General features: G+C 41.7%; 1 protein-coding gene across 5 annotated transcripts; it reads left to right on the top strand.

Moving 5' to 3' along the window:
* Nucleotides 1–3,888: 3,888 nt before the first annotated feature.
* On the top strand, nt 3,889–25,193 carry rilpl1 (Rab interacting lysosomal protein-like 1). Of its 5 annotated transcripts, XM_029708790.1 has the most exons (11): nt 3,889–4,734; nt 7,448–7,595; nt 13,720–13,838; nt 14,283–14,381; nt 16,263–16,406; nt 17,335–17,502; nt 18,439–18,489; nt 18,574–18,728; nt 18,907–19,014; nt 19,305–19,392; nt 19,976–20,066. In XM_029708790.1, exons 1-11 carry the CDS (start codon nt 4,447–4,449, stop codon nt 19,979–19,981), a joined length of 1,374 nt encoding a protein of 457 aa, XP_029564650.1. In that variant the 5' UTR covers nt 3,889–4,446; the 3' UTR covers nt 19,982–20,066. The 5 variants fall into 5 exon arrangements, with proteins under 5 accessions (XP_029564650.1, XP_029564649.1, XP_029564651.1 ...); XM_029708789.1 differs by lacking the exon at nt 19,305–19,392 and having other exon boundaries at nt 3,891–4,734; nt 19,976–25,193; XM_029708791.1 differs by lacking the exons at nt 18,439–18,489; nt 19,305–19,392 and having other exon boundaries at nt 3,892–4,734; nt 19,976–25,193.
* The last annotated feature ends 271 nt before the right edge of the window (nt 25,194–25,464 follow it).

Here is a 25,464-nt window from a genome sequence, read left to right as displayed (position 1 = left end):
CATCAGTTGTCCGGGTGGCTGGTCTCTGATGATCCCGCAGGTGAAGAAGCCGGATATGGAGGTCCTGGGCTGTGGTCTGTGGTTGTGATGCCGGTTGGACTTACTGCGAAGTTCTCTAAAACGATGTTGGAGGCGGCATATGGTAGAGAATTTAACATTAAATTCTCTGGCAACAACTCTGGTGGACATTCCTGCAGTCAGCATGCCAATTGCACACTCCCTCAAAACTTAAGACATCTGTAGCATTGTGTTGTGTGACAAAAATACACATTTTAGAGTGGCCTTTTATTGTCCCTTGGCATGTGCATGTGCCCAGGGACCATGAACTTCAGGACGCCCTCATTGATTTTATTAGTAATTCTCACTCGTATTTCATATTAACATGGTATAGGTCATGCCAAAATGTGTAGAATTGCAGGAATTTAGCTGTAAAACTGCAAATATTTTCTCTATGCCCCATGGCAAAATGAGTAGAAATGCATGACATTTTTTATAAAATTGCAACATTTTCTTTCCGCCACATGGAAAAATGTGTAGTAGAATTGCAAGAAATGTACTTTAAAAGTCTGTCCAGAAGGGGGCCACTCAATTGTTTTGCCACGAGGTGGGTGCCCCCCCCCAACCAAATCTCGCTTAGGGCCCCCAAAAGACTAAGGCCGGGCTCTGGCAGGAAGATCCACTTGTGGCCAAGTTCAGCTTCCTGGCTGAGGTCACCAGGTTTTTAGCTAAACTATCTAGTAAATTTCATGATCCCGTTGACCTTAACAAAGGCGCCAGGACCAGTAGAAGCAAAATAGCCCCATAACTTCAAAGATCCTTCACCATATTTTACAGTTGGGATTAGGTATTTTCTGCATTGTTCTTTCAAGGTCAAACACCGCTGGTGTGCGTGGCCAAATACCTTTATTTTCGTACCATATGACCATAGCACTGGTTCCAATCCAAGTGCCAATGCCGTTTAACAAACTCCAGGCAGTGCCATGATCAGATTACATGAAAATAGAGCGCTCTGGCCACACACTAATGGTGGGTTTGGCCTTCAAAAGAACAATGCATATGCAGGAAATACCTACTTCCTACTGTAAAATATGGTGATCGATCTTTGATGTTATGGGGCTATTTTGCTTCCACTGGTCCTGGGGCCCTTGTTAAGGTCAACAGCATCATGAACTTTACCAAGTACCAGGACAAAATTGGCCAAAAACCTGTTTGCCAGGAGGCTGAACCTTGGTCGAAAGTGAATCTTCCAGCAAGACAATAACCCCAAGCAAAGAACAAGAACTCTTTAAACTCCCAATTCACCGCTTTATTGACTACGTTTTGATCCATATAAACATATATATTAGATTCTGTAACTACTACATGTGCCCATCTCATTGATATCAAATTATTAGAGATAAGCAAGTTGTTTTTGAAATAGGTCCCTGGTATTATATCTACAGCCATATGGGCGGGTATCCCAGCAGTTTCCAATATAATCTTTTTTACTGTTGCCTAGGTTTTAACTTGGACCCATTTGTATGTATATAATCCTTTATGAGTCAAATGTCCCTCTGGGATTAATTATGATTGATTACGCACAAAGGTGAATTGAATTGTTTCCACACCCACCATGCGTCATCTGCGTAATACTCATGCTAGGTGAAATGTGTATATTTTGGGGAAGTGAGCACTCCGTTTGTTTGTTTGACCTGACGAAGATCAGTTTCGGATCAAAACGTAGTCATTCAATAAAGCAGTGAATTGGGAGCTTAAAGAGTGTGCAGGCCTTCTTGTTCTTTACTAGTATTCTTTATTAGCTCAGCACCTATGTTTTTTAAGGATGTGCGGGTGACCAAAACCTTTTCTAATAGCCCCAAGCACACATCAAATCCACAAAGAAATGGTTAATTGAGCACAAAATCAATATTTTCAATGGCCATCTCAGTCTCCGGACTTGAACCCCATTGAAAACCTGTGGTCTGAATTGAAGAGGCCAGTCCATAAGTGCAGATGAAGGATATGAAGGATCTGGAAAGATTATGTATGGAGGAATGGTCTAAGAACCCTCCCACTGTGTTCTCCAATGTCCATAAAACATTTTAGAAAAAGGCTCAGTCGTTATCATCACAAGGCGAGCAGGGGCATCAATTGGGTACAACAGGGTAATATCCTTCGATTATGCAGTGCTTACTTTAGAATGTTGTAGTATATTGTAGAATACTATAGTAAATACTACAGTATTATGCGCAAATAAACACTGTAGTAAATACTACAGTAATGTATGCAAAAACACTACAGTTTTGTAACTATAGTAATGCTTTAATTTGCATATACTACATCCATTCTCATCCCCCATATCTTAATTTGTGCCACCCAGGAGTGAGAAACCTATATACCAAGTATAGACCATATTGTGCTCCCCACAGGTTATAGAAAAAGCAGAAGCACTAAACTACCCATTCACACTCGTCTTACCTGCCTACAGGTTATGGGAAATATGTTCTTTTAGTATTTGTCCAGGAGATTGTCAAATATAATTAAACAAAAACACTATAGTAAATAATACAGTAACATCTGCAAAAATTAACTACACTAATTGCTATAGTATAAACTACACTTTATATAGTATACTATAGTATTTTTTTCATATGGGCTGCAGGAAGAGAGGGGCATGCCACCAGACAGTACTTTAGGGCCTCAAACTTCTCCTCCGATGCAACAGTAACAGCGCCCATGTGCATATCTTATAGACTATGATGAATTCTAGAAATGTTATCTAATCTGATTTTTTACAGTAAAAACCTACAGTATGTGGACACTTGGTATTCCAGTTTACAGAGCAAATAATATCTACACACTAAGTACATGAAGTACTGTACTTCAACAAATGATATTGCCTCAAGTCATACAGTGTTCAAGTATGCACTAATATCAAATGTAGTGGTGAGCTATGTCTTCACAAACTGATTTATGACCAAATCAACTAAACTATCCCTAAATGGTAACATTAAAACTGGAAAAGCTCATTGCATTTATTCTATTTCATTTAAAAGAGTTTCACCTATCCAGGTCATTCTGTCTTTCCACTTACCTGAGTATGTTGTTTTTAGGTGTAAGGAAACTCAACCAGACCAGAGACTTTGTGCAACTAAGCTGGCTGCTTTGAGCTTCATGAGGAAAGTAACAACCTGTTCCAGTGTACAGCCATGTCATAACCCCTCCCATTGCACCTTGGTGTTTGTTTCCCTCTCTCCTCTTTTTTCTCATTCCCCTCCTCTCTAATTCCTCCTTCTCCTCCTCCTCCTTCTCCCACATAACTCACTTAATTAAAGAAAACAAGTGTTGTTAACCTACTTTTCTGTATGTTTGTCTGTCTGTATTTTATAGTTTTATCTGTGAATTAGGTCTTATAGCCTAATTGAATTGTATGTTTACATATAAAACCAATGTATGTATTTGATTGACTATTACAGATGTAGGATCTTAATTTGATCCAGTTTGCTACAGCAGGAAAATAATGTTGCAGCAACAGGAACTATAAATTGTTATGTAGATTTTAATTAATGGACATTTTTGTAGGGGTTGATAGATTTTTCGTACGGGAAAATCAAGTCTGACATTTTTAAGTGGAAATTACAAACTTCGGAAGCCTTTTTAAACATCAAATATACTAAACGTTTTAAATGTCCTGTATTGCAGGAAATGTGTCCTGCAACAGGGTGATCAAATTAAAATCCTACATCTGTATGACTTTGGTTTAAAGATGTTTATATTATATTGTGCCCTTTTATTTGACAGTATACTGCAGTTCAGTGTGGCTTCACACAGTCAATGTTATCCTTTGTATAATAAACACAATCCAGGCATTACACTGATCTGATTTTTAATATTGTGGTTTTAATTAGGATGCCTATGTGATGTCTAGTCATTTTCCCCTCATTAATTCGGATCATAGACTGTTTAACTGTGGGCTCTTCAATTACCATAGACGTGCACTAAATCTGTCAGAACAATTCATATCACAACTGAATATCTTCTTTTCACACCACTCAGACTGAGAGTCATGTTTTTATTTGTTTTTCAAATTCACCCTAGCGGCGACCTCAACCGATTGATATTCCTGACATGCGCATTACAAACTGCAATCTGACCACATAATCGGGAGAGAACGACAGCCCAGGCAGGACCGCAATGGGAAAGCGGGTGATTTTATCAAATTGATCAAAACTCGCTGACAAGATGTCCGACGCGAGTAGAAACCCCCAATCGATACGCATCTGTACTTATTGAAGTGGATACGATACACACAGAACCTGCAGAACAACCAAAAGTAAATACTTTTTCCGAGGGGAGGAAGTTTGTTGTGTCGAAGGAAATATAATAGCCCTGTAAAGCAGGGAGAGACTGCGGGAAACTGCCAGAGCGGGGGACAGTCAGAATACAAACCCACCCACCCAGTCAGCCATGGAAGGGTTCGGGTCAGCGTTGGAGAAGAATGTGGCCGATTTAACGGTTATGGACGTGTATGACATAGCCGCGGTGGTGGGCCAGGAGTTTGAGCGGATCATTGATCAGTATGGATGCGAAGCTCTGTCCAGGCTCATGCCAAAAGTGGTGCGGGTGCTGGAGATCCTGGAGGTGATGGTCAGTAGGAACAGCATCAGCCCGGAGACAGAGGAGTTGAGGCTGGAGCTGGACAAACTACGCCTGGACCGGATGGACCGGCTGGAGAAAGAGAAGAAACATAAGAAGGTCATAATTAGTTTATACATGATTAGATTAATAATATGCCAAGTTGTAACTTAACATAATTGATAACAGTAGGCCAAATAATGTATGGGAAGATATGACAATAATGGTAACAAACATCGAAAAGTTTAAGAGAAGAACTAATTTGCCATGCCATCATGAAAAGAATGCAATGAGATTATTTTAACAATAACTTTGGAAAGCGTACTAGGCATTTAGAAAATCTAACTGATATGCCCAAATAAAATTGGACTCTGACATGAATGACACTTCAATGACTGAGGATAGGCTATATTGTTTCAATTAGGCCTACCTCTTTTGTATCGCTGCTATCTATACCCGTGCCATGTCGCAGGAAATCACTTAGGATGTTTTGGGGATAGAAATATGCTCTTACAAAATATATAGGGTCACAACACAAGTGTTCACTTGACTAGTGCATTACTGTGCATAGTAGGTCTATAACGTGTTTACATGAAGGCATATCTCTCTACCCTAATCATGTCCCTCTGCGACAGTCAGAGTAGGTGCACTAAAAATAAAAACGTCATTGCTGGTCTCATGACAGTGACATGGTGGGAGTTAAACTGGCCTGTCATTGGTTGACTGAGATGTGTCTCCTGACTCAAATAAAGTGTGTCACGACATAAATGTTACTTAGGCAAGAGAGCCATCTTTATTAAGTCAAATCAAATTGTATTTGTCACATGCGCCGAATGCAACAGGTGTAGACCATACAGTGAAATGCTTACTTACGAGCCCCTAACCAACTATGCAGTTTCAAAAAATACAGATAAGAATAAGAAATTAAAGTAACAAATACTTAAAGAGCAGCAGTAAAATAACAATAGCGAGACTATATACAGGGGGGTACCAGTACAGAGTCAATGTGCGAGGGCACCGGTTAGTTGAGGTAATATGTACATGTAGGTAGAGTTATGGCCCCTGGAAATGCTTAGGAGGATATGTTTAAACTTAAACTTCAAATAAATGCTTTGGAAATGTTCAGTAGAAAGTTAAGTAGGCCAGAGAAAGTACACCCGAAAAAAATGAGGGTTCCTTAAGCATTCTTTGGGAAGGGTGATAGTTCTATGTGGAACCATACTGACCCAAATAACCCTTTGAGCCCTTCAATGGTTCTTTTCTAATCTGTTGTGTTGCGCGATTGTAGCACATGGGGATGTGTGAAACTAACTAAGTGCTTCAGCACTCGGGGGTCCCCGTCTGTGAGCTTGTGTGGCCTGCGACTTTGCGGCTGAGCCGTTGTTGTGCCTAGACGTTTCCACTTCACAATAACAGCACTTATAGTTGACCGGGGCAGCTCTGACAGGGCAGAAATTTGATGAACTGACTTGTTGGAAAGGTGGCATCCTATGACAGTGCCACGTTGAAAGTCACTGAGCTCTTCAGTAAGGCCATTCTATTGCCAATGTTTGTCTATGGAGATTGCACTGCTGCGTGTTCGATTTTATACACGTGTCAGCAACGCGTGTGATTGAAATAGCCGAATCCACTCATTTGAAGGGGTGTCCACAAACTGTATGGCATTGTGTCAATTAAGAACGGTTGAAAAATAAGTCAGTAGTTCTCAATTCTTTCCACAGGGACCCCCAGCCGGTCCAGAGCCAGCACACCTGATTCACCTTGTTAATTAACACAATAATAACATCAAAGGCATTTTTACTATTTAACATGGCTATTAAACAAGAATGAAAAACCCTGGATGGTTCTACAAGGATCCTTCGAGATTTAAAAAGATTCTTTACAGAACCATTCTCTATAAAGAACCATTTATAAGGGTTCTATATAGCCCCAAAAAGGGTTGTAAGCATAGCGGAACCCTATATTGGTGCTATAATAGAGTTTTTTTAATGGTTCTTTATAGGACCTTAGGAAAGGGTTCTTTATAGCACCATACAGCATAGTTCTTAATAGAACCTTCAAAGGTTCCAATAAGCAGCAAAAAGGGTTCTGCTATGGTTATAAGCCAATTAACCCTTATTTGGAACTACATAGAACCATTTGTTTTTAGTGTGTAGGCTATGCAAACAACAGTAAAGCTGACAGTAAAGCCAGAGTATAGTCTATGAGACCAACTATCTTTAAACGTCACGAGGATGAAGACATTCATTGACAGACAGGAGAAAGTCACTGTAAAAGTTCAGGTTGAAAACAAAACGGATGCCTTTTGTATAGCCTACCAATGCACATGTTGTAGGAAAAAAGGTGCTATCTAGAACCTAAAGGGGTTCTTCGGCTGTCCCTATATAGGAGAACCCTTTGAAGAACCCTTTTTGGTTCAGTGGAAAGGCTTCTACATGGAACCCAAATGGTTCTACCTGGAACCAAAAAGGGTTCTCCTATGGGGACAGCCGAAGAACCCTTTTGGAACCCTCTTTTCTAAGAGTGTGATTACTCAAACAAATCATGGCTCAGTGGTATGTCTGTGGCCACATCCTAATATTAGCCCAAATTGCTTCTTTTCCTTGTGTGCTTTCAAACCATTGACCAGAGAGGGCTGAATCGGTTAAAGCAATATGGTGGAAACACCACACAGGTCAAGCAAGCTGGTGGAAACCCCACATTTTAAGGATGTGTTTGTGGCGGGGCTGTGAGCAAACATGAATGGAGAGGAGAGGAGTCTGTGTTTGGAGTGTGTGCGTGCAGACCAGACGTATGGAGTGTGTGTTTGTGTGTACCTCGTGCGTGTGTGTAGGAGCTGGAGCTGGTAGAGGATGTATGGAGAGGGGAGGCCCAGGACCTGTTGTCTCAGATCGCTCAGCTTCAGGAAGAGAACAAAACACTCCTTACTAACATGTCCATCAAAGACCCCATGAGTGAAGAGGACCTGCAGAGGCACGAAGGTACTAAACCCTGAATCCTAAACCCTTTACTCTACACCCTACCGTCTAAACCCATACATGCACACAATGACAATATTACTTAATTGCCTCTTTGAAAGAATGTTGGTTACACATACATATAGACTGTATACACTCTCTCTCTCTCTCTCCCTCTCTCTCCTCTCTCTCGCTCTCTCTTTCTTTCTCTCTCTCTCTCTGTCGCTTGCTCGCACTCTCTCTCTCACACACACACACACACACACACACACACACACACACACACACACACACACACACACACACACACACACACACACACACACACACACACACAAAGGAGGCCTTCTCTGTGTTTGAGGCTGAGCCAGGCTCATCACTGCATGAGTGGCTCTGTCGTGATGTCACAGAGGGGCTACAGTCCCCCTGACACACAGACACACATGAGAATGAGCACAGAGACAGACCACCCTCAGTGTTTCGTACACCTGCTAGACTAGGGAAAGACATTTGACATTTTCTGACTGTTTAGGACTCACATGATTTTTCATTGAGTAATGGAGTACTCCAATAGAAAAAAATGTCATGTTTAGAACAAAAGGCCTGCACTAGAAAACAAATATTTGCGCATTTATCTATATACCAACAGTGCGAAACAATGTCTATTTATCATAGCCATTACCGATAACCAATCCTAAATGCTAAACTGCCCCATATACTTACAGTGCCTTCAGAAAGTATTCACACCTCTTAACTTTTTCAACATTTTGTTGTGTTACAGCCTGAATTTAAAATGGATTAAATTGAGATTTTTTACGTAACTGGCCTACATACAATACCCCATAATGTCAAAGTGGAATGATGTTTTTCCATTTTTTTAAACAAATTAATAAAATGTTTATTACAAATGAAAAGCTGAAATGTCTTGAGTCAATAAGTATTCAACCCCTTTGTTATGGCAAGCCTAAATAAGTTCAGGAGTAAAAATGTGCCTCACATGTTACGTATTAAGTTGTATGGGCTCACTCTGTGTGCAATAATAGTGTTTAACATGATTTTTAAATAACTACCTCATCTCTGTAACCCACACATATAATTATCTGTAAGGTCTCTCAGTCGAGCAGTGAATATCAAACACAGATTCAACCACAAAGACCAGTGAGGTTTTCCAATGCCTCACAAAGAAGGGCCTATTGGTAGATGGGTCCCCCCAAAAAACAGACATCCCTTTGAGCATGGTATATTAATTACACTTTGGATGGTGTATCAATACACTCAGTCACTACAAAGATACAGGCATCCTTCCTAAATCATTTGCCGGAGAGGAAGGAATCCGCTCAGGGATTTCACCATGAGGCCAATGGTGACTTTAAAAAAGTTACATAGTTTAATGGCTGTGATAGGAGAAAACTGAGGATGGATCAACAATATTGTAGTTACTCCACAATACTTAGCTAATTGACAGAGTGAAAAGAAGGAAGCCTGTACAGAATAAACATATCCCAAAACATGCAGCCTGTTTGCAACAAGGCACTAAAGTAATACTGCAAAAATGTTGTCCTGCATACAAAGTGTTATGTTTGGGGCAAACACAACACATTACTGAGTACCACTCTCCATATTTTCAAGCACAGTGGTGGTTGCATCATGTTATGGGTATGCTTGTAATCGTTAAGGATTGGGGAGTTTTTCAGGATAAAAAAAGAAACGGAATGGAGGCAAAAATGCACAGGCAAAATCCTGGAGGAAAACCTGGTTCAGTCTGCTTTCCACCAGACACTGGGAGATGTATTCACCTTTCAACAGAACAATAACCTAAAACACAAGGCCAAATCTACACTGAAGTTGCTTACCAAGAAGACAGTGAATGTTGCTGAGTGGCCGGATTACAGTTTTCACTTAAATATACTTGAAAATCTATGGCAAGATCTGAAAATAGATGTCTAGCAATGATCAAGAACCAGTTTAACAGAGCTTGAAGACATTTGAGAAGAATAATGGGAAAATGTTACACAATTCAGGTGTGGAAAGCTCTTAGAGACTTACCCAGAAAACATCACAGCTGTAATTTCTCACAAAGGTGCATCTACAAAGTATTGACTTGGGTGTGAATACTTATGTAAATTAGATATTTTGGTATTTCATTTTTGATAATATTGGCAAAGATTTCGAAAAACATGTTTTCACTTTGTCATTATGGCACATTGTGTGTAGATGGTTGAGAGAGAAAAATACAATTTGAGTTGCTGTAACAAAACAAAATGTGGAATAAGTCAATGGGTATGAATACTTTCTGAAGGCACCCAGTCAATAAAAAAAAGTACCATTTAAGATGAATTTATTGAACCCGTAATATCAACTGGTTATATTAGCCTATATTGGTGGAACACAGTGGCAGCGTAGCCCAGTGGTGATAGCGTTGGACTAGTAACCGAAAGGTTGCAAGATCGAATCCCCGAGCTGACAAGGTACAAATCTGTCGTTCTGCCCCTGAACAAGGCAGTTAACCCACTGTTCCTAGGCCGTCATTGAAAATAAGAATTTGTTCTTAACTGACTTGCCTAGTTAAATAAAGGTTAAAAAAATAAACAGTCTTTAAAAAAGTAGTAAACTCAGCAGTGGCACTTGCATGTAGAAGCCTATGACTGTGCACTGGCAAAGCCTTGTTTTGTTAATTTAGCAGACAAGCCACTTATTTCCCAAGCCCTTATCACAGTCAAGACACACCTATTTTATAGTAAAAAAAAACATGATGTAATATAACAGAATTAAATATAACAAAATATTTTTCAGAAGAAAAAAAAGTTGTCAGTGCAAATTGCTGATGATTGTGATGTTTTATTGACACATACACCGGATAGGTGCAGTGAAACGTGTTTTACAGGGTCAGCCATAGTGATGAGCACTTCGGGTCTGGAACAGTTATTCTCAAAGAGTGATCATTTGAAAGGGGGCTCAATTTGGCGCGTTGATAAACATTTTTCAGGGTTACAAAACCAAATCGGTGTTTTTTTCTCACGATATAGACGTTAGATTTAGTTTATTCTGCCTGTCCACATTGAACACTGCATGGTGATGAATTAAGGCCATGACATCTATTTGGTGAGTAGGCTTAATGATTTTGATAAAAATAAGTTATTTTTCTTTATCATATTTTCAGAGTGGAACCTGTCTATGTTTAGGGGGGTTATAGCCTAGGGCCTAGGCAAACCAATTCTAAATGGCACTAGCAGTTTGCAAAGTAGCCTAAGCGGAAAATAGACAGGACGCAATTATTCCAAAACTGCAGCTCGTTGTTGGAACACATATTTCTCTACTTCAATCAAAAACTCAATTTTGAATTTGTGATAAAACTGTTGTCATTTGGCAAGGAATGTAGCTTGTGTATCCCATCAGTTACAGTGCCTTCTGAAGGTGTTCACACCCCTTGGCTTTTTTCAAATTTTGTTGTGTTACAACTCTGTATTGTCAAAGTGGAAGGAAAAAAAAAATATGAAAAATAAAACACTAATATACTTGCCTATTTAAATAAAGGCTAAATAGGCAACCCCCTGAGTCAATGCATGTCAATGCATGTTAGAATCACTTTTGGCAACGATTACAGCTGTGAGTCTTTCTGGGTAAGCCTCGAAGTACTTTCCACACCTGGATTGTGCAACATTTGCCCTTAATTCTTTTCAAAATTCTTCAAGCTCTGTCAAATTGGTTGTTGATCATTGCTAGACAACCATTTTTCGATCATTTCAAGCAGATTTATGTCAAGACTGTAACCTGGCCACTTAGGAACATTCACTGTCTTCTTGGTAGGCAACTCCAGTGTAGATTTGGCGTTGTGTTTTAGGTTGTTGTCTTGCTGAAAGGTGAATTCATCTCCCGGTGTCTGGTGGAAAGCAGACTGAACCAGGTTTTCCTCTAGGATTTTGCCTGTGTTTAGCTCCATTACGTTTCTTTTATTATCCTGAAAAACTCCCCAGTCCTTAACATGATGCAGCCACCACTATGCTTGAAAATATGGAGAGTGGTACTCAGTAATGTGTTGTATTGGATTTGCCCCAGACATAACACTTTGTATTCAGGACAAAAAATTATTTGCTTTGCCACATTTTTTGCAGTATTATTTTATTGCCTTGTTGCAAACAGGAAGCATGTTTTTGGAATATTTTATTCTGTACAGGATTCCTTCTTTTCACTCTGTCAATTAGGTTAATATTGTGGAGTAACTACAATGTTGTTGATCCATCCTGTTCTCCTATCACAGCCATTAAACTCTGTAACTGTTTTAAAGTCAACAGTGGCCAAATGGTGAAATCCCTGAGTGGTTTCCTTCCGCTCTGGCAACTGAGTTAGGAAGGACACCTGTATCTTTGTAGTGACTGGGTTGATACACCATCCAAATTGTAATTAATAACTTCACCATGCTCAAAAGGATGTTCAATGTCTGCTTATTTTTCCCCCATCTACCAATGGGTTCCTTTCTTTGCGAGGCATTGGAAAACCTCCCTGGTTTTTGTGGTTGAATCTGTGTTTGAAATTCACTGCTCGGCTGAAGGACCTTACAGATAATTGTATGTGTGGGTTACAGAGATGAGGTAGTCATTAAAAAAATTATGTTAAACACTATTATTGCACACAGAGTGAGTCCATGCCACTTATGTGACTTGTTAAGAAAATCTTTACTCCTGAAATTTTTTAGGCTGCCATAACAAAGGGGTAGAATACTTATTGACTCAAGACATTTCAGCTTCTCATTTGTAATACATTTTTTATAGAAAAACATAATTCCACTGACATTATTGGGTATTGTGTGTTGGCCAGTGACCAAAAATCTTTTCAGGCTGTAACACCACAAAATGTGCAAAAAGTAAAGGAGTGTGAATACTTTCTGAAGGCCCTGTAGAGTTTTATTGGCATTTATTTGTGTAGGCCTCACGGGATTTTGTGTGCACTCTCAGCACGCGTGTGTAGAGGGAGCAGTTGGACACAATTGAGTGAGTAAGACACGGAGGGGATAGGGAATTTAGGGATGTTAGGAAGTCTGTGTGTAGCTGGTGTATAGGAGTCAGGCGCAGGACAGCAGATATGAGTAAATAACTGGATTTTACTCAACATTTAAATAAATGCAATACAAAAACAGAGCCCACAATAACGGACCTTCCTACATAGAGACAATCACTCACAAACAAACATGGGGGAACAGAGGGTTAAATAATGAACAGGTAATTGGGGGATTGAAACCAGGTGTGTAAGACAAAGACAAAACAAATGGAAAATGAAAAGTGGATCGGCGATGGCTAGAAGGCCGGTGACGTCGAACGCCGCCCGAACAAGGAGAGGGACCGACTTTGGCGGAAGTCGTGACAAGGGAGAAGAACTGTGGGATGCTTGGCTTAGTTTCTTTTTCGTTGTACCCTACAAATGCGCTAGTACAAATGGAACACTAGAGCCAAAGCAAATTAACATTGTCTTCAAGACACATTTTTGGGAGGATACATTTCACTTGCCCGTTCGGGCAGCCACAAAGCACATTCCACCAAATACTTTTACAGTATTTGAAAAAGTAGATATTTGGTTAAAGATCGAGTTTTGTCGTTCGTTCGAGTACTTGAGTCGATTACTAGACACACACACACACACACACACACACACACACACACACACACACACACACACACACACACACACACACACACACACACACACACACACACACACACACACAGAGACACACACTACATAATCACACATCACGCACACATAAGTCCCCACTAAGTCCCCTCCACCTGCTCAGTCCTGACTGAGGTTTTAAAGTCTGGCTTCCTCCATTGCTGATATTCAGGGCTGTGCGTCAGCCACGGTTACGCCGTTTCTGTGTCAGAGATATCAAATACGTATGTGTGCCTGTTTGCTATTTTAAACCTAGCTAGTCGGGCTTACAGACAGGAACTCGGTTGCTGTGCTCATAATCACTTGATTTATTCTCTAGTGCAGTACAAAAGGTGTACAAATAATACACATACTCACACAGAGTATTCATGTTGTTCTAAGTTGGATCCTGTCTCCTGTGTCTTGGCTGCCAAGTATTTATATTGTTCATCCATACTGAGTTAACCCTCTCTGCTCTGCCATGTTTTCTCTGTTGCGTTGCCAGGTATGTCGGAGCGAGAGCGTCAGGTGATGAAGAAGCTGAAGGAGGTGGTGGACAAGCAGAGAGACGAGATCCGAGCCAAAGACCGCGAGCTCACGCTCAAGAACGAGGACGTTGAGGCAGTAAGGACAGCAGGATGGGTGCTTGCTTGGGGTAGAACATGTCCCTTTGCACAGACCTAAGATCAGCTAACCCTTCCCCAATCCCAACCTTAACCATTAGGTGGTACAACACAAAACTGACCTTAGATCAGTGTCAAGGGGAGACTGGGTTAGGGGTCAGGGACTGCTTGTAGGCTATGGGGGAATCTGTTTATTTATTAAAGTGTATTGATTTGATGGATCAATGACCTGACCCTCTCTTTTTCTCTGTTTCCCTCTGTCACATCCCCCTGTACTTCTTCCCTCTCTGGGCCCCATGTTCCTCTCTATTCCGCCTGTCTCCTAACTCTCTCTCCAACTGACTCTACCACCATCTCTTCTCGTTTCTACCCCCTCTTTAATTCCACCCATCCATCCATCTCCCTCCCTGCATCTCCCTTCCCCTCCATCCCTCAATATCTCTAGCTCCAGCAGCAGCAGTCTCGTCTGATGAAGATCAACCATGACCTGCGCCACAAGATGTCCGTGGTGGAAGCTCAGGGGAAAGCACTCATCGAGCAGAAGGTTCGGCGCCTTAGAATGTGTAATACATATTTTATTACCCACAGTATTTGAAAAACTAAATAGTTCAGAAGTACTTCAACAATGTATACTGAACAAGAATATAAACGCAACATGCAACAATTTCAACAAGTTCATATAAGGAAATCAGTCAACTGAAATAACGTGCTCGCCCGCGTCAATGAGCGTCTGCGTAGCCAAGCTCTAAAATACAACTTGGTTATATTTTTGACGCTTGACGAGCTGCAAGTCCCGCCTCTCCCATCTCCTCATTGGTTTTTAGGGACATATACCCACTTGGGTGATTGAAAAATGAACTGAGGTCCACACTGCAGTCAAGTTGGTGGTGGTAATGCACCTTAAAGTTGGTTGCCAACCGCCATATAAAGTCCAAAGAAGAAACTAACTTTTACCCTTTTATCTGTGGATTAATTGTCAGAGCCAGCGGAACCCCTAGCCAACAGCCAATGGCATCGCATGGCGCGAAATACAAAACCAACTAAAATTCCACAATTCAATTTTCTCAAACAATAAACTATTTTACACCATTTTAAAGATAAGACTCTCGTTAACCTAACCACATTGTCCTATTTCAAAAAGGCTTTACAGCGAAAGCAAAACATTAGATTATGTCAGCAGAGTACCCAGCCAAAAATAGTCACACAGCCATTTTCAAAGCAAGCATATATGTCACAAAAACCCAAACCACAGCTAAATGCAGCACTAACATTTGATGATCTTCATCAGATGACACTCCTAGGACATTATGTTATACAATACATGCATGTTTTGTTCAATCAAGTTCATATTTATATCAAAAACCAGCTTTTTACATTAGCATGTGATGTTCAGAACTAGCATACCCACCAAAAACTTCCGGTGAATTTACTAAATTACTCATGATAAACGTTGACAAATTACATAACAATTATTTTAAGAATTATATATACAGAACTCCTTTATGCAATCGCTATGTCCGATTTTAAAATAGCTTTTCGGCGAAAGCACATTTTGCAATATTCTGAGTACATAGCTCGGCCATCAAGGCTAGCTATTCAGACCCGCCAACGTCGGGGCAGCCTAAACTCAGAATTACTATTAGAAAAATTGGATTACCTTTGCTGTTCTTCGTCAGAATGCACTCCCAGGACTTCTACTTCAACAGCAAATGTTGTTTTGGTTCCAAATAATCCATAGTTATATCCAAAAACCTCCGTTTTGTTCGTGCGTTCAGGTCACTATCCAAAGTGTAACGCGCGAGCGCATTTCGTGACAAAGATTTTCAAAATATTCCATTACCGTACTTAGAAGCAAGTCAAACGCTGTTTAAAATCAATTTTTATGCTATTTTTCTTGTAAAATAGCGATAATATTCCAACCGGGCAACGTTGTATTCATTCAAAGAGTGAAAGAAAATAAATGGTGAGGTCTCGTGAACGCGGACTGTCCCCAGGCAGTCCACTTACAAACTCTGCTGCTGTACTTTGCCCAGAGACAGGAGAGACGTCATTCCGCTTTCTAAAGGCTTTAGAGAGCCAATGGAAGCCTTAGAAAGTGTCACGTAACAGCACAGATGCTGTAATTTCGATAGAGATGCAACAGAAGGACTACAAATTGTCAGACGGTTTTTGCCTGCCATATGAGTTCTGTTATACCCACAGACACCATTCAAACCGTTTTAGAAACTTTAGAGTGTTTTCTATCCAAATCTACTAATTATATGCATATTCTAGTTTCTGGGCAAGAGTAGTAACCAGATTAAATCGGGTATGTTTTTTATCAGGCCGTGAAAATACTGCCCCCATCCACAGTTAACATGGAACCAACACTTTATATTTTGCGTTTATATTTTTGTTCAGTATATTATTATATTTGTATCTCAAGGTGGAACTGGAGGCGGGAGCTCAGGCACGGGCACAGGAAATGGGAGCACTTCGTCAGGAAGTGACACGTTTAAGGGAGCGCCTGCAAGGAGACACGCCTCAGGGTATAGAGGAGCCTCCTCCCCAGCCCCCCTCCCCCGCACAGGTAATAACAACATCTCCCCAGCCCCCCTCCCCCGCACAGGTAATAACAACACCTCCCCAGCCCCCCTCCCCCGCACAGGTAATAACAACACCTCCCCAGCCCCCCTCCCCGCACAGGTAATAACAACATCTCCCCAGCCCCCCTCCCTCGCACAGGTAATAACAACACCTCCCCAGCCCCCCTCCCCGCACAGGTAATAACAACACCTCCCCAGCCCCCCTCCCCGCACAGGTAATAACAACATCTCCCCAGCCCCCCTCCCCCGCACAGGTAATAACAACACCTCCCCAGCCCCCCTCCCCGCACAGGTAATAACAACACTTGCTCAGGTCAACAGAACCAGCCAGGCACACTGGCAGCTACACAGTTAAGGCTCACCTGCACAGGTAACTACACAGTTATTACAGGTTGACTTGCCCCCAGCAGGTCTATGTGCTATATTATAACCCTGGCGGCCGATGGCAGAGTATTATCTTTTCTTTCCACATCTATGAGAGAATCTTTGCAGCCTGAATCAGTTTATAGCAGTTTGACTGACAGCCTGTAGAGCCGGAGTCTCTGCCTCCTTGGAAAACATGACCTGGCTATCATATGAGGGGCAGGACGGAAATAGCCCCCCTCTCTACCCCTCCACAGCCAGCTAGCCAGCCAACCAGCATGCAAGCCAGAGACATGTAGAGAGAGACAGAAAGGCAGCCAGACAATTCAGGACAGCTAAAAGTGACCTGGCAATGACCTTTGTAGTCACATGCACACCAAACTGGTTTACTGGTAGCCAAATGAAAAACAGATTTTTCACAGACTTCATACAGAAAGTGGAACACATATCACCCACAGTACTCTGCAGCACCATTTATGTTATCACTTTTCTTTTACAATGACTAACCCTCGATAAAGGTACAATACAAAAAATATCTCCCCCTCACAGCCTGGTAGCCCCTGCTCCTCAGAGGTGGGGGCTCAGGGTGTGGGCTGGCCAGAACCAGACAGACACTACCACCCTGAGCTGATGTTGGGGGGGTACGATCCTGCCCAGCGCCTCCCGTCCCTGGATGACGATGATGAGGATGTAGAGGAAGAGGCAGTGTTGCTATGGGTAACACCATTGTGCTAGCTAGCTAGCCATCCCCCAGAATGGTGTGTTTGCCGTGACCTCTAACCTTTGCACCACACACTGTCCCCTTAAACAGTGTTCTATTGACGCTGCTATCGCTAGAGCACAGAGTTGAGATGCTGCCTCATTCACCTGTACGCGTGTGGGATTGTGAAGTTTGATTGCATTTCAAGGGCTGTGTTTTTGATTCAGCCAACCTTGAGTCAGTGAACCCTTTTCTCGAACTTTACCACATGGGTGTGTGTTTGAGAGGAAGAGGAAGAGTGAGGTTTTGTGTACGCATACGGTATGTGTTGGAGTATGCGTACAGTCGGCGTGTGTGTCGGGGTGTGTTATAAACGTGCACAGTGTGTATGTGGGAGTGTGTGTGTGCTCCTGCCTGCAGTTCTACTACCCCAGTGTGAGCACCCTAACTGTTGATTTTGACGGCACAGAGCATGTGTGAGTTAAGTAACCCTGTGCCAACTATGTCAGACTGTGTGTGTGTGTGCGTGTGAGAACCAACTGTCCCTACACCCACTGGGGCAGACCGTACCACTGCAGCTGTCACCTCTAAACATAGACTGCTCTGACACCCCTGTAACAGCACATGGACTAGTCCCTGCAACACACGTAATAGCAGAGTATGTAGTTTGCAACAACAGAACCTCGGATCACAAGCTCAGCCTGTAACGATTATAGCATGACTGTCCTTAGTGCCTCTTTTTTCACACGTCATTTGCTACAGAGTGGCTTAAGACTGTTTTCTGCATGACTGACCTCTGTTGGTTGCATGCAGTGAGTTTAGTCTGAAGTATCTCAACCTGAGGTGCACTTCTGGCTGTAGGGAATGAAGGAAGGAAGGAGAGAAGGGTGCATTTCTGAAGTATTGGAACAGGGCCCAGTGTCTGACCTACAGTTCTCTTCCTGTGCCATTAGGAGGCGATGTGTGATGAGGACACACCTGCTCTGTTCCAACACTTTACCAAGGTATCCCTCCTTCCTGCCTGTCCTCTATTCCTTCCTTTCCTTTCTTCCTTCGTCCCATGGTGTAATGTGGCTGTACCTCACTAGGAGGCGCTATGTGATGAGGAGGGGGGAGGCCTGGACCAGAAGGATCCCAACAGGCCCCGGTTCACACTGCAGGAGCTGAGAGACGTTCTGCACGAGAGAAACGAGCTCAAGGCCAAAGTGTTCATGCTGCAGGAGGAGATCGCCTACTACAAAAGGCAGCCCTATTTATTTTCACCATACAAACAGAACATGTTTTTAAAAAAAACAATCAATCAGATGAGATTAACACAAGTTGTCAGGTTAAACTTAAGACGTTAAAAGTTAACAATATTGGAGTCAACGATATTGACAATGATGATGGTGGAGTGATGACTGTTCTTCCTCTCTCTCCAGTGAAGAGGCGGAGGATGAGACCGGCCCCCCTACTCCTTCCCCTTCTCCCGAACAACTGAGGGCACGGCCCCGACCCAACGCACAGCCCGAGTCAGGAATCAAACGCCTGTACGTACCACACACCCGCCGATACGCTGGATTCTGATCTACACCAAACTGAGTGTGGTTTACAGTATCCACCAGCTGTGGTTTACAGCATCCAACGTATCTCACAGCGGAAGGAAATAAATCAAATGGGCTGTGTTTGATGTGGTCCCTCTCTTCCCTCTCCCTCTCTCTCCGCTTGTCTTTCTGTGAATGTGTGTGTGTGTATGTGCGTGTGTGGGTGTATGTGTGTCTATACCTGTGTGTGTCTGTGTGTGTGTGTGTGTGTGTGTGTGCGTACCTCTGTGTGACAGGATCTTCACAGCCATAATGCCGATGGTGGCAGCTGGGTTGATTTCAGATGACCCCACTTTACAGCCAATCAGACATCTCATATCCCTTGTACGACCCCCCCCCCGTCATTGGTTGGCCTCTGTGTCACTCACTGTCTTAGCTAACACCTTCTTCCCCCTGTATGTCGTATTGGTGGGGCCAGGAGTTATTCCTGACTTTGTGATCTGACCAGTAAAAACTCTGGGCCCTGGTTATCGCACCTGCATGGACCCTCTCATCCGCTGTAGATGTTTGTATTCTGATTGGCTGACTGTGGGGCTATCTAAATCACTGTCCAGTGGAAAGATGGTAGATCATTAGAATCAGCCAGTCAGAATAGGGTGTGTATTCACTTCCTGTCCCGTTTTTGATTCACTAACAGATTTTTTATAACTATTGCTTTTCCTCTGCTCCTGTTGCTTTGTGCATATAACTCTAACCATGATGCACTTTGTCTCATCTCAGAACTCCCTGTGTAGAAATGCATCTCAGTTCTCTGTATTTTAACAGTTATAACCACAGAACTCTAAAGTCATGAGAGACTAAAGAATATGTCTGGAAGACACAGGGCAACGACACTGGGTAGTGAAGTCCACTTTGTTGTCTCTCTTTTCTCTGTACTTTTCCATCCTCGCTTCCTCTCCTCTCTCAGGTTTAGCTTCTTCTCTCGCGACAAGAGGCGGAACTCCCAGCGGAATGCACAGTTTGAAGACAGCTTCAGCTCGTGGGCGGGAAAGGATGAGGTGTACACCGAACAGGCCCAGGAGGCTTTGCAGCACATATAGGGCACGTTCCTCTGACCAGGCGTTGTTGACGCCCGCCAGATCTTACAACGCATGGATAGGTATTTTAAGTATCAGCTAATCACATCACATGTTATAGCAATCTGTCAGGCGATGAAGTAGTCAATGACATGGCATGCAACCATTAGTTGATGTGTGCAACGTCTTAGCAGGAGAACGTGACTGTAGTGGTTGGACAGCGCTTTATGATGAGGTCACTCAGAACCATCTCACTGTAATGCCACCATGTGAGCTGCAGCAGCTCTTAAGGGACAGTTTGAAATTTACTGGGGTGGGGAGTTGGTCCAAAGTAGGGGAGGGTTGTCAAATGTATTTTTTTTGCATTGGGGAGGGTTGTGTGATTATTTTATTGGGAACAGGGGATGGTAGTGTATTTCTTCCCTGGTTTACATTCCCCATTTTGCAGGTTTTACTATATAATGTATTCCATATAGTCACATTTCCTCATCTGCGCATCTCCCCTATCAAGGTGTTTTGGTACTTCCCTTATGTACTACACTTTTCTGCATGATTACTATACAGTCAACTCTATCCTGCCCTCTATACATAGTGACAATAGTGGTAGGTGGATCTGCAATAAGTTAACTAGCAATCATACCACATAGAAAATCATTCAAATCTGCACCGATTTTCAATATAAATCCACAAGAACATAACTGAATAGCTGATAGGCAGTAGAGAGGCTAAGGTGCATCATTGCGCAGGAAAGAACAGTCAAGACATGATACATGCGGCTCAAAAAGCTCTCCTATTCATCTTGTTTAGGCCAAACATTTTATCTACTATATAACTGATACCCCTCTTCACAGGTCTAAAAATAGTAAAACATTTAATAAAATAGTGATTGATTTAGTTCATATGAATCGATTATTTTAATGGATTGTTTTTTACTAACTGAACGATGAAAGGTTGCAAGATCGAATCCCCAAGCGGACAAGGTAAAAATCTGTCGTTCTGCCCCTGAACAAGGCAGTTAACCCACTGTTCCTAGGCCGTCATTGAAAATAAGAATTTGTTCTTAACTGACTTGCCTAGTTAAATAAATGTTTTAAAAAATACAAATAAATGTGCTTCGCCAGGTCGCCGTTGTAAATCATAACTTGTTCTCAACTGGCCTACTTGGTTAAATAAAGGTGAAATAAAAATGGTACAGTAGTAGTTGGGGTTAAATTGTGGTGAATCGAATCATGGGAATCAAAATAATCATTTGAGAATCGCAAATAGTAAAAAGAAACAATTTAGCTGTAGCCTTCCTTTCGAATTGTGTCGATGCAAAACTCTTTGTTGATACTTTAAGTTGATTTGGACATTCAATTTATGGGACGTTGCAACTCAATAGATGCTAGTAGTCAGCCTGAATTACACACTTCTAATGGGAAGACTATAAAATCCGCGGTGCATGCTGAAACCGTCATTTACAACGTTACCCCCCCAAAACCTTCCAATTAAATGTTGATTACAAAGTAGGCCTACCTGGCAGAATGATATGAAGATTGGTATCAATCGGGTGTACGTTTGTTTTGCATACTCTGCCATCACATGTGCAGTACAGAAACCTGACAGGAACACTTCTAGCCAAACAAATGTACTGTGAGTAAAATTTTGCTGGGACATGCTTTCAATGGTGTTCTCCAACACCCGAAACCAATATTTTGGATTAGGGGGGTACCCTGACTGGGACTCAAACCCTGGTCCTGTGACTGGCATTCCAAAACCATTATACTGTCACAATCCTCGCTATATGAGCCATGATACGATTCATACCAAGTGGGTTAAACCTATTGGCACGATGTGACCGGGTTTCACTTCCTTGGCCTGCTGTTTGCTACATTGGTGTCAACATTGGGAATACAAAGAGGCTAAAATCTCTTGGTGAGGCCGCTAGGTCTTGTACAAAGTATTTTTTGTATTTATTAAAAGGGGTACAAATGTTATTTTATTTTTTATTATGAATATATTTTTATTCGCTGTCTCGCATCAAATAAATCCATTATTCAGTTAATTACATTTGTATGGCCTTGGGGACAATACATGATCCTACCAAGACTAGCCTACAACACCACAATGCAATGATTATAAGGTCTACAAAGGCACAGTACAGGACAGTCTGGCTGTATTTTTACTTCTGATACCGATGCGCTGTCTGTTGCCGATCATCATTCTCCCAGCAGGCCAGCAATCTGATCGGCTATTCCTCGAACCTAACGCTTCAATATAGGCTAAATATTTGTCATTTAACTTTTAAAATATATTGCCTTTTACATTTGGCATAACCACAACCAGTCAACAATGTTTTAATCTGATTAGTTTACTTCAAAAGTCTCCTGTAGGCTACCTGCGCATGTTCATCCACTCCACTCAACTATAATTCCAGCATCCAAACTGCAACGGACATTCGATCTGTTACAAAACACCAAAACGTTTCATGACATTCGGAGCTGGTCAAGCCAAGCGATCGACACTGAGTAGGAAGGGATGTATTTTCAGTTTGTCGAGATTTACATACTCTATTTGATTTTGGTGTTGAAAACGCAAACCATGATGAAACGCTCAAAGTCGGCAATCGGTATGCAGTTATTTGTTGCTTATTGGTTGTGTCTGGTGCATTGGCAAAAAAACGTGTTAGTCTAACATTTGTTGCATATATTTGATATAATTAGAAATATGGCATCAAAATGTTGAAAATCTGATTTCCCCCTAGCTGATCATTGTCTGCAGCCGGCTCTGATCGTAGTGTAATGAGTCAGGCAAGAAGAGTGAGCTTGTGAACCCTCAGCCTTCTGGCCCGTAGCCCTGCGTGGCATCGACTGTGCCACAAAACATGCTGGTGGTCAAGTCGATATCCATGTTTATAAACACAGGGTTGCTACAGCTATTGTTATTTATGGTGGTAATCATTATTTTTGAGTACATTTTCTGGGGGGGGGGGCACATTTTGAACTGTCCCTAAAAGCATCGTAATGGTCAACTTACTTCACAGTACAGCTGAGTACAGCACATCAGCTCCAAGTCACAGAGTAATTCAATCATTCACCCAGCATCTAGAATAGTGTATCCTAACCTACTTTGTCAGTGAACTCCTTGCCTTGGCGCTGCATGGGTAAAATCAATGCAGAAGCCAAGACAGATTATTTCCCCCCCCCATATTACAACCTATGCGTTGTGATAATTGCGTTGTTTGCTCTATAACCTTCGTTCATGTGCCTTGCGACCGTAATATATAGGCCTAAAGGCCGAGACAATAAGAAGACACATCGGCAGAATAAATTCAACCACACCTTTGTTTCATCGCAAAACCGGAGAGCAACATCTGTCGGGTGAAGTCCACAAAGCACATTGCACATAACAAACCGTTACATGACCTACAGCATGGTCAAGCAAGTTAATGTTTTCCGACAGTTTCGGACCACTAAACAACTATTGATTTAGAACCACGGATAGTTGCCGCAAGTCGCAAAGAAAACAGGAGCTGCCTCCACTATTCCAGCAACATTACTGTGTCTGCTGCAGTATAGTGTGATTTGATGACATTGCTGCTTCTAAGTGACAGGACAGAGAGAGTTGAGGGTGAAGAGGATTCCGTTTGACTTCTGAAAAAAGAAAACCTCCCTAAAGCCTTTATTTATCCAAAAGTGAAACCCAGGAGAATTGACAGATGCACAGAGCGGTTCCCTTTGTGTTAGAACTGACAGAGACACAGTAGGTGTAAGAGAGAGACAGAGTCAGGCTTGGTAGGCTTGTGGAAAGTACATAAAGTATAGTTGACAGGTGAGAGGAGAGCGAGATGGAGGAACCACGTGAGAAACAACAGAAAGAGAATCACGAGTCACAGGTTTTAGAGAGGGAGGAGGAGAGTTATGTCCAGTAAAGAAACCGAATACGGACCCAAATGTAGCAGACGCTGATTAATCTTCATACTCCCTTGACCTTGAGCTAGACCAGTCATGTCCTCAGAGGCAGCTAGGGGGCGCTGTGGCTAGGCCCCTCTCACCAGCACTGGCTAAAAGGTGCGTGAACATGCAGTATGTGGATGCTTTTTTTATTTAACAGATTGGCATTGTACATAAAATAATACGTGTTACTGGGTGTTGAGTTGGGATTTTTGAATTGCACATCTGGAACATCCTGCCTATTCCTTGACTGCATGATCAAACTAGATGGTTGGTAACTCTATTCTCAATACAACTATTTTGCTTCCCCAACAACATGCTCTGCCAAATACATATGGTTGTTAGAAATTTGGGAAGCCTTTTTAGAATAAAATGCCCAAGTTAGAGGTTTTATATTTTTTTAATGGTGAATTAAGCACATAAAGTTATGGTTTTACAATGTCTTATGGAAAGAGTATTTTTGTTTTGAATTAATTTAACCAGATGCTACTTGCTGCTGCTTTTTGGTTTTCCGGCATTTTATGTTGCCTTCAGGACTAGCCAAGTGGTGTACATATGAAGCAAAAGTAAACTGTGTTTGATATATAACATTTGAATGGGCGCCATGTTGGAACCAAATGTGACAAGACAAACAACACTCCATTTAGATGCAAATTACAATGTTGTTGTGGAATATTTGGTTCAAACATGGAGAATAGTTTGGCAAACTCTGTGCTATGGCTGCAAGATGGTTTGTGAGAAGCAAAATGGTCAGTGTGGACGAGGGAGCTTTTGGATCCTGAGGAGTAGTTCTGACTATGAGAACATTGATACTATTCTTATGACTGAAGAACTGTTAAATAATTTATTTTAGAATGCAAGAGACAAAATGAAGGTGCAAAAATAGGGCAATGCTTATTGTGACAAAAATGATTAATAGTCAAGAGAAATTATATCTTGTCTGCAGATGGCAACATCTACAACATAATTTACACATAAAGGGAAATAAATAATACAGTATTGTTATCTGAACATGGGCAGATGTGTCATCATATACCAACTTCATGGACCCCCTTCACACCTGGTGGTAGATTTCTATTGTAAGGACTTCAGATATGATGAATGTCTCATTGTTTTGAGACAGCGTGTTGCCTTTTATTCAAATATGCCCTGTCAATAAACATTGTGATCCCCAGAATGTTTCATGTCAACTTTCTTCAGAAACGCACAGAGTCAAAACACTCTTTCTAAATAATTTTAAAAAAAACTTTATTCATTGCATCAATGCTAACCAGTATTTTACAAAATGTGCAGTACCAGTTAAAAGTTTGGACACAGTCATTCAAGGGTTTTTCTTTATTTTAATATTTACTACATTGTAGAATAATAGTGAAGACATCACAACTATGAAATAACACATGGAATCTTGTAGTAACCAATAAAGTGTTAAGCAAATCTAAATATATTTA

The sequence above is a fragment of the Salmo trutta genome, chromosome 23 (genome assembly GCF_901001165.1).
Source record: "Salmo trutta chromosome 23, fSalTru1.1, whole genome shotgun sequence".
Classification (NCBI taxonomy): domain Eukaryota; kingdom Metazoa; phylum Chordata; class Actinopteri; order Salmoniformes; family Salmonidae; genus Salmo; species Salmo trutta.
Note: the sequence above shows the minus strand (reverse complement) of the source record. Positions and strands in the feature narration are given on the sequence as shown.

Coding starts and splice junctions, on each gene's coding strand:
- rilpl1 (XM_029708789.1), top strand. CDS start 4,447: ATGGAAGGGTTCGGGTCAGCGTTGGAGAAGAATGTGGCCGATTTAACG. Junction 7,596..13,719: donor GGACCTGCAGAGGCACGAAG/GTACTAAACCCT, acceptor TTGCGTTGCCAG/GTATGTCGGAGCGAGAGCGT. Junction 13,839..14,282: donor AGAACGAGGACGTTGAGGCA/GTAAGGACAGCA, acceptor CAATATCTCTAG/CTCCAGCAGCAGCAGTCTCG.